Genomic DNA, 9,863 nt, shown 5'->3' on the forward strand with positions numbered 1-9,863 from the left:
GTCACTGAGCTGGAGCGTGTCCCCAGTCACTGAGCTGGAGCGTGTCCCCAGTCACTGAGCTGGAGCGTGTCCCCAGTCACTGAGCTGGAGCGTGTACCAGCGTCACTGAGCTGGAGCGTGTAACCGCGTCTACCCATGTCATTGTGCTGGAGCGTGTACCCACATCTCTGAGCTGGAGCTGTCGAAAACTACTGAATTGGTTTGTGTTTCCCGTTACTTTCTTAGCAACAGGAAAATAAGTAAACCTGGAAAAACTAAATAAGAAAATATCTGAAGGTGATATTTTTCTCTTAAATAAAGCCTTGTGGAGTGGAGTGTAGCTCTGTCCTGGCACATGCCGGGTCACCAACTCAATGGTAACTGGAGTTCGTAGTGAGACCTGAGATGGCCAATATATTCACCAGCAGCTGGCCTGCCAGCTTACTGGGATCCCCTGACCCCCAGGCCTGTACTTCCACCTGCCCCCTCGCCATGTCCTCCTAACAGCTAAGAGGCATCTCAAATTGAGCAAGCCCCAAAGTAAGCGTCTCCTGCCTCCTCTGCTCCTCTCCTGGCCCTGAGAATCCCCACTCTCACTGAACTTCATCCTTCCTGTTACTCAGGCCCACAGCCTGGGAGCACCCTTGATGCAGCAGTTTCTCTCCCCCACATCAACGTCTCTGCAAAACTCATCTAATCCACTTCCAAATCATAGCCAGAATTAACCACTTCTCACCACCTCCGTGTCAGGCCACCTCGAGGGTCTGTCTTCCACCTGGGCCATTCCAACCCCCACCTAGCTATCTCCCTGCCACTCCTCCCTACACTCCAGGCAAGGCGACACTGAGAAACTAAGTCAGCTCACTATCACCAAGAGATCTCAGAATTGTAGTACCAGGATGCTGTTGTTGTTGTTGTTTGCTATAAAGTCAGAACCAGCCCACAGCTAACCCTCCAACCCCATTTTCAGAGACAGTTAATCACCCAGCCTCCCGCAGTGGAGCAGCTGATGGATTCGAACCGGGTATCCAGTTTCTAGATAGAGTAAGGAATAACGTCCATAAAACTCAGAAACAAAAGGCCAAGCTTACTGGCCCAAAAGACACCGGTGGGACCTGTGAGATCATGCTTTCAGTCACTCTTCAAATCTGGAACAGCAGCCCCTTGGCTCAATTTTCAGCCAAGCAACAGGAAGGCCTCGAAAGTCAGTAGCACTCATTCCTAAGAATAACCCACCACAGACGGTCAGAAGAGCAGCGAGTGCCCGGGGATAAAGCCCCGGAGGCCCAGGACAGGAGGTGAATGTCAATGAGAATTAGAAGGCTGAAGTGGGAAAAGCATAATTACACTGTGACCACTGCCGCTGGGAGCCATGAACACAGGTCTCAGGGTCAGCCCTCTCCTGCGCCACCCTCACCATCTCTACCGGGCTGGAAGCCGCTGTTCCCGTCCCTGTGTCAACGCACCTTGTTGAGGGGCTTCCTCCACCTAGGACTTTCAAGGACTAGCCCTTCCTGACAATGTGCCTTAAGGTTTCACCGTCCTCACTAAGGAGCACCTTGGTTTCACTTCTTCCAAGATCAAGTTTATTATCTTCTGAAGCAAATGTGTATGAATAGCTGAATGAAAAAATTCAATTTGCTTTGTAAATTGCTTTCACTCGAATGACAATTAAAAAAAACACAAACAAACAAACCACCACCACAAACCACAAACTAAGTCAGCTCCTATCTCTGGGTTCCAACAAACTTGGGGATGGGGGAGAGCCGCAGAGAGGGCTTCTTCCCCTTACGCAAGTCAGAAACCTCATAGCAGCATGCAAAGCTTGGTGCAATCCAGCCCCGTCCAGCCCCCTACCAATCATCCATTTCCACTCCTCTCACTGTGACTGGTGGCCTAGTGATAAGAAGCTGCACTACAATCCCAAGGACATGCAGTTCAAATCCACCAGCTGCTCCGCAGGACAAGGATGGGGCAATCTCCTCCCGTGTGATTAACTGCCTCTGAAAACCTGCTGGAGGGTTAGCTATGGGTCGGTTCCAACTTAACAGCACACAACAACACTGTGACTCAGGCGTGTTGCCTTCCTTGATAAGAAGATAGCAAGGCCTTTGCACCTGCTGTTCCTTTGACCAAGAACGCTAGCTGTTACCTAAACAGTTACGTGGCTCACTTCTGGCCTTCTCTGAAACATCCTTCAGCTAGATCATGCTCCCCTCTATCTTCACGCTCACATGCTCCTCCTTTCAGCATCTGATAAATTACCTGTTGGTTTACTGCCTCCCATTACAAGGTAAGCTCCCTGAGGGCAGGGAGGGTGTTTCCCCAGCAGCCAGCTTGGAGCAGACATTCTGATAATCACAGAATGGATGAATGGAAGAGCCTGGCCTCCACTGCAGAGGACTCTGGGAGGAGAGTGAGCCTTCCTTTCCATTAGTGACTCAGAAAGGCACTCAAGTATGTACTGTGGAGGTGAAGAGGGATGGTAGCAGGAACTCAGGAAAAAAGGCAACTCTGCCCCCCGCAAAGGCAGCACAGCCAGGGTGCAGGATAGACAGACGGGTCAGATCCTCCCCAGCCCTTTCTACATGGTGACCCTGAATAAGAAAGGAAGCTTTGCAAGCCTTGATGGTCTCATTCTCCTGTGGAACAAGCAGGGCCTACTAGCCTATGGAACAGCACTTGTCTGTCAGTTTGTTGTACTGAGATTAACCTGGGGTTGCTGTGATACTGAGAGTTGTGCCACTGGTGTGTCAGATGCCGTAAGGGTTACCCATGATGTACAGGATTTGGTGGAGCTTCCAGATTAAGACAGACTAGAAAGGACAATGGGCATCCACGTCTTAAAACAAGAGGCCTTTGAAAACCCTGCAAACACTAGAGGAACAAGAAGGATAGTATAGTAGTGGAGTGGTAGGAACCAGACTGGAAGTCAGCTGAAATGAGGAAAAACAATAACAAATATTGTTTACATGATGCTAGGAAGGGTGGAGGGTCGGTGAAGGAAAGGAAGACCCTCAACCAGGTGGATGGATGCAGTGACTACCGCTACGAGTCCTTGGGTGTCAGGAAGTGTGAGGATGGCACAGGACAGAACAGGGGTCAGATCTTTTGTTCATAGGGTTGCTATGAATAATACTCAACTCGACAGCACCTAACAACCACAACTATCCTATGGAAGAATAAGGGATATACTCTTCTAGAGTAACTGTACACTAAGTTAGTTATGTTCTTGGAACAGGCGTCGCACACAGAAAGCACTTCATAAATGACTGCTGTTACAGCTGCTGTACTCATCTGTCACTTGTCACACTGTGGTGCCTTGTCCCACTGTGGTGTCATGACTGCTGGAAACTATACAACTGGTAATGTCAAAGACTAGCAGGGTCAGGGGGAGCTCTGGTGGCCTAGTGGCAAGGAGCCGCAACTACCAGAGGCGCACGGTTCGAATCCACCAGATGCTTTGCCAGGGAAGGAGGGACAATCTCCTCTTGTACCAGTCAGACCTGATTTGACGGTACACTCACACAAAAATAATAATAATTTTTAAAAAAATTAAAAAAAAAAAGACTAGCAGGGTCACTTGTGTGGTCAGATTTCAACAGAACTTCCAGAATGAAGCAGACTAGGAAGAGAGGCTTGGCAATCCACGTCCCCAAATTAGCCAACTGAAAACTCTCTGGATTACACGCAGAATATTGCCCGACAACACCATGTTCGTGGCACCACTCCCTGGATGAGCGGCCTCGTGGCTGACAACCAAGAGCACCAAGAGTCAGGAATCTGGATCCCAGGGCTCTGACATCGGCCAAGCAACCTCAAGTAAATCATGCCCCCTGTGGGTCTCAGTTTCCCCAGCTGAACGACGAGGAGGATGGCACAGATGGTCACAGACAATCCTCCCAGCAATCCTAGGAGTCTAAGGGGCACTCACATTAACAGGTGGCTCGGAGCTGGGCGGCAAAGGCAGGTCCCCGTTGAAGGCCAGGTCGGCAGGGAGGCTCCTGTGAGAGAAAGCCAGAGAATGGAGGCCCAGAACATCCGTGCCTCCCAGAGAACAGAGAAAGAGAAAGTGCTGGCCCCGGCCTCCCAAGTAACTCCCAGCACTCAGAAGTTAAAGGTACTCTCCCTACTCAGGCATTGGCTACTGCTCCTCACCCCAAGAGAAAATACTCGAGGTTGACAACACGTAAACGGTTAAATCTCCCAGCTCCTTTGGGGAATGCATTCTCTATTTCCACATCACTCAGTGGGCCCCCAAAAGACAACTCATCCTGTCCTTCCCTTGAGCTCTAAGGGTTAAGGCTCTCCCCCGCTGGGGAGCGTGCAGCTGGCCCTGGCCGCCCTGCCAATACTTTTGGAAGGATTGCAGGGGAGAAGAAAGGGGGAAGAGAGTGACTTTCCAAGGCTGAAGTTGTGCCTCTTAAGCTCTGCTTGAAGCAGTGAAGGGGAGGGGGCAGCAGGGTGGAGCCTGATCTGAGCAGAGGCGACCTCAGGGGCGCCCTGGTGTGGGACCCAAGCAGCGTTAACTCTGGAGCCCTGCTTCCAGGTACTTTCAGGTGGGAAAAGGTGGACTCAGCTGATGGGCTGAGGAGCGCAGGGCAGGGGCCTAGACCATAGCAGCCCTGCCCGCCCAAGAGCAGGAAGTAGCAGGGAGCAGAGCTGTCTCCTGAGAGGGGACAGCTGTGTCTCCAGCTGGCTGTCCTTTGCTCCAAGGAAGGCCTGCCCCATCCAGATGATGAAGTCGGAGGCCCCTCAGCCTTTTCCGCCAATGCTCTGTGCCTATCACTGCAAGCAAGGCCTGCTGGCCCCCTCCAGAGCAGAGCAGAGCAGTGTGTTAATACCACAGTCTCCGGTTCAGCCATAATCTGTGCATTCACACTCCCTGGTATGTGCGTGTCTTATCTCTCCCATCAGACTCCTCCTCTGGCAGAGACCGTGTACCGCTCGCTCATCCTGTGCCCTCCTTCCCCAGGCCTAGCACACTCCCCTACCCACCGCACACGCTCCAATGCAAGCCCACCTCTGCCTTTGACTTGCTGAGGGTCTGTAGGAAGAAAGGTCTTAGCCTCAGTTCCCATCTCTCTAAAATGGGTCGTAAGCTTTGAGCCAACACAGGGACATTTCAAAGTACACTAGCTGGGTCCCCAGCTCACAGCATAAAGAAACTGAAAGTCACTTTCTATACCGAACACTTGAACTTTCTCCTGTAAACATGCAGCAGCTTAAAATAGAGCCACAGTTAGCTGCTGCACGCAGGTATGTGACAATTAGACCAGGGTGTGCCTGTCCTCAGAGCGCACAGCTCCCCTAAGGAAGAATGAAGGTAACAGGCCCCAGCCCTCACCTCTCCTTGGGCGTCTTGCTGTGCTCATCCTGGCTTTCTGCTGGAGATTTCACTGGCCCGTCCTGGGACAACTCCCTGGAGAGGGTCCCATCACCTTCATCCTTGGGACTGGTGGTCACACCGTAGGTCCGGGGGCCGTAACGTGAACTGCCATCATGGTTGAAGGAGAGGCGGGAGCCCCAGAGGCGGTCGGGGCTGGCAGGGACCTCCTTTCGGGTCTGTTCCATCTTGGCCAGGATCTCTTCCACGGTAGTGGCCGCAAAGCGCTCCGAGGCTGGACGGAAGGGGGCCGGGGCCTTGCGCACGCCGCCTAGGGCAGCGCATCTTGCTGGAGGCGTCGAGGGGGGTGTCCCCTCTTTGCCAGTCTCTTCCTTCTCAGCCTCTCGAGGAGCTTCTCCGCTATCGGGGGTCTCGGCAGCAGGCCGTGGCGCAAAGGGGAGAGGACGCTTGCTGCCACCGTAAGGCTGGGGTCCCGCCAACATGTTCATCTTCCGAGCAGAAGGCAGCTCGGCCAGGGGGCCCCGAGGGGGCCGAGGCCCTACTGGCACCAGCAGGCTGGGCTTGGCCGGCAAGGCTGGCTTGGCGGACAGGGCCTGGGGCTTAGGTTTGAGGGGAGGTTTGACTCGAGTGTCACCTGCATAAAAGGAAGGGAGATGGGAGCGTGCAGCTATCAGAAGATTCAGGAAATGTGTGCTGTCCCACTTCCTCTCCCACCCTCCACCCTCAGAACATGCATATCCTTCTAGGTGCAAGTCAAATGCCGCCTCTTCCATGAAGCCTTCCTTGGTTTCCCGCACATATCCCAGATGTATCTTCTCCCTTCTCCAAGCTCCCAAAATGTTCAGGCAATTTCTGCTTGTAAACTACAGCTATTTATGGGTCCAGCTGGCACCTTCTTTCTCCTAGTACCCCTCTGGCACTTAACACAAGTTCTCATTGAAAGAATGAATGAATGATGCCCGCCTCTGTCAAGCTGCGGGCCAACCATTCCCCTCGACCTAGTCCTTCCCCTTGTATGAGAGAGTACTCTACTGTGGGAATTCTATCACCCTCGCAAACTTCACCCCGGCTGGGCTTTCCACCCTGCCTCCCTAGGGGCACTCACTCCCAGGCCACCTCCCCACTGTCATCCGGTGTGTGACCAGAGAATGCAAACTGCCTACTAACCTCAGCCGAACAAAAGTCAACAGGCTAGAGAAACAAACAAAACAAAAGGAGAAACCTAGCTTCTATATAAGGCATTCCGGATGTAAAGGAAAAGACTTTGGAATTACTCACAGCCACCTCCCTTTTAATAGGATCCAAATTACTCTCATTCAGTCCCGTGTGAGAGAGGACTCTAGACAAGGGGGCCCCCTCCCTTCTGGGCCTCAGTGTCCCCTTGTAAAGCCTGAAGCTTGATCTACGTCCTCTTGAAGAGCCCTGTCTGCCCTCACCAGAGGGTGTTCTCAGCCTCTCCCAAAGGGGCTTGGGACCCTTCCCAACTCAACAGCACTTCCTTGCTCTCAGGGAACCACCTCTGCCCACCCCCCAAATGCCAGCATGGGGTGCATTCTCTGCCCCTCCAGCCACCCCACCCTGCACCCCTGGGTACCTGGCTCGGAGCCAGCGGGCACCAGCTCCTCCTCCATCTCCCGGGGCAGTGGGGAAGCCATGGCTGCGCCTTCCCTGAGAGTCGCCACTTCCATCACATGCAGCAGTCTCTGGGAGAGAACCAGACAGGGCAGAGGGGTATGAACCGGGGTCACCTGGCCAAGTGGAGAAAGGGGAAAGGAGGAAAGAGATGGGGGTGTGGGTGGGAGACTCCCCCAAAGGAAGCACACACATCCAGCAGAGAGTGGGACAGGAAGAGGGAACTTCTGAAGGGAGTGGAGGGCGGTCAAGAGAGGACTCCAGCAGCAAAGTTCTCCACTCTTCTCAGCTCACCAACTCCAGCCTCCCAACCCTAGAGTCCTGGAGCTTCAGGAAGCGGCCCACTGCTCCCCCCCGCAAGTCCAGCCAGCTCTCCAAGTCGCCCCACTTACTGTTCCCAAGGTGCCCCTTGGGTCCAACCGCCCCTCTGGAGTTACTGACTCGAGGTAAAGCCAAGAGGGCCACAAAGTCTGAAGTCTTCGTGAATCACCTCATGAGAGACGGGAAAAACCCGCTCCTCCCCAACCTGGGCTCCGCCCCACAGCCTGCCTTCCCTTCCCTGCTCAGCTCGCCCTCCCTCCCTCCTTCTTTCCCTCCCTCCCTCCCTCCCTCCCGCCGGGGGAGGGTCCCCCTCCCCCCCCCCCCCCCCCCCCCCCCCCCCCCCCCCCCCCCCCCCCCCCCCACATCCCTGCCCCACTCCCGCCTCCCTCCGCGCTGTCTCATCCAAACACGGAAAAATGAGGAATAAAAAGTAAACATCTGGAATACATTTTTTTTCTTTAATTTCTCAATCGCTTTGGCTTCAGCTTAGAATTTGATGAGGTAAAGCCAGGGCCTAGTCCTGTTGCCATAGCAATGGCCTCCCACTGGATTTCCAGAGCCTTGCCAAGAGGAAGGAGGAGCCGGCCCAGGCCTGGGCTGGGAGAATGGGACAGGGCTTGAGCACATCCGGGAGGTGGAGTGGCTTGGGGGGGACAAACTCCCTGGGGTTCCCCCTTCTAGGACATCCAAGGAGGAACAGTCACAGCCTGTGAAACAGGGGGCTACATGGGCTTCACTCACCAGCCTAGAACGAGCATGTGGCATGGAAGGATTCCAGGGGGAGGTGGGAGAGATTGAAGAAAAAAAATTAAACCAGGAGACACCCTTCAAGGGAGAATCCAACCGGGTACCCCTTCTCTTTCATGTATGTAACTGGAGCGTCCCCCCTGAGAGAGGCAGGATTCAAATGCTGGGTGGGTCCACCACTTCTGTAATCGTGTGACCTTGGACACATGGCTTACTCTTCTAAACCTCTGTTTGTCTATCTGATAAATGGGGATATAGAAGCTGTTTGGGGGGGTCTTAAAGGAGATCCTCATCACCCACTGCTACTGAGTGTTCTGTCCTCATGGAGCAGATCAGCACGCCACACCTTTCGCCATGCAACAAACGGCTGGGGAGTTCAAACGGTCAACCTCCACCACTGCACAACCAAGGCTCCTTTTTCATAAGCAGAGAGCTTAGCACAACATCTAGCACAGATAGTGTCCAAGAAATGCTCGTTCCTATTACAATTCTTCCATTCAAAACGTCACCCATAAGCAAGGATCTCTGGCTAGCCACTTCTCAGCGCTGGAGTCCCAGACTCCCTCCCAGACCATTCCTTCCCTCCCACGTGCCATGTTCAAGTCACCTGGACTGCAGACACTGCCCCACCTTCTTGCTTCCCACCCTGGCTCTGGAAGCACCAGCCCACCCACAGGCCCACCAGGCCCAAGCACTGCCATGCACTGCCAAGCACTGTGGCTTGGGGGCATTGGAGCCCTCTCCCAAGAGATCAAAAGGAAGAGGAATGTTTCTTATCACATGGCACCCACAAAGCACGTGATGCCAACTCAACCTGTTCCAACACCCCAGTGAGGCTGAGAAGACAGCGCCAAGCCCAAAGAAGGGACCTCTGGTGCCCAACCTTTAAAAACCCATCGCACTCGCTTAGCCCCTCAGGCACTGACTCAAACACAGGGGAGGCTGTGTTCTATGAAGGATAGAGAACCCTCAACTGGTCAACCAGTCAGTCAACAACCCAGGCCTGCCCACCGTGGGGTGGGGGTGGGGGGGGGGGAACAGAGCTGAACCTCATCCAAGTGTGCGTGGGGGAGGAGCCATATGATTTAAAAAAAATAATAAATTAAAAAACACGAGAGCGTCCCCATGTCCTTGAACATTATTACAAGGGGCATGGTGTGGGTGGTTAGAAACGGGGACAAAGTGGCCCAGAACCGAAAAACCCTTTTACCCGGGGCCCTGATGGGCACATCCAGGGTGTGCGAGGTTACACTATGCAAAGTGGTCAAGAGCCAGAGGTAGAGGATTCTCTATTGAGGAGGGGGCCGTAGCAGCTGGGAGGCCCCAGCCAGGAGCCCCAGGTGACCAGCCCGTGACCAGAAGCTGCAGAATGGCAGCGGCTCCAGCCACTCCCCACCGCCAGGAGTCCGGGAAAGTCAGGCAGGCCGACCCCTGGGAGTAAGGGCCGCCAGAAGGGCTGGGGAGGGGCTGGGAAGCTGGAGGCCGGCGCTGGGCCTGGAGGGGATTCAGAGCAGATGGGGTCACCCCTTTGGACCAGGGACCGCAGACCGGGTAGATATTGGTGGGGACAGTGTGCAAACTGCTGGAGGAGGGAGGACCGACGGCAAGACGGAACAGCCCCGGGGCGAGGGGCCGCCGTCTGGAGGGGCCCGGTGGGGAGCTCTGGACACAGAGGGGGCGGCGGGAATCGAGGAGGAAGAGGAGGCGGCGGCGGTAGAGCCGAGGATCTGTGCGCGGGATGCAAAGCAGCCAGAGAACAGACGGGGTACTGGGGACCCAGACCCGGTGGGGGCGTCCTAGGGAGGCTGGGGGCGTGCCGAGGGGGCCGAGGGAGGGG

The 9,863-nt window shown here is 54.6% G+C and overlaps 1 protein-coding gene across 1 annotated transcript in view; it reads right to left on the reverse strand.

The window, feature by feature from the left end:
* The window catches only part of TNKS1BP1 (tankyrase 1 binding protein 1, 182kDa), a 34,379-nt gene extending 27,365 nt beyond the window's left edge, over positions 1-7,014 (reverse strand). Inside the window, exons 1-3 of the mRNA XM_006900404.1 lie at positions 6,921-7,014; positions 5,327-5,960; positions 3,910-3,983 (exon numbers count right to left, since the gene is read on the reverse strand). Of these exons, the coding sequence (XP_006900466.1) occupies positions 3,910-3,983; positions 5,327-5,960; positions 6,921-7,014 (802 nt within the window). The remainder of the gene's footprint in view (positions 1-3,909; positions 3,984-5,326; positions 5,961-6,920) is intronic.
* Between the last annotated feature and the right edge of the window lie 2,849 nt (positions 7,015-9,863).

This window comes from Elephantulus edwardii, unplaced genomic scaffold (genome assembly GCF_000299155.1).
Source record: "Elephantulus edwardii isolate Elephantulus edwardi_28Jun2011 unplaced genomic scaffold, EleEdw1.0 scaffold00284, whole genome shotgun sequence".
NCBI lineage: Eukaryota > Metazoa > Chordata > Mammalia > Macroscelidea > Macroscelididae > Elephantulus > Elephantulus edwardii.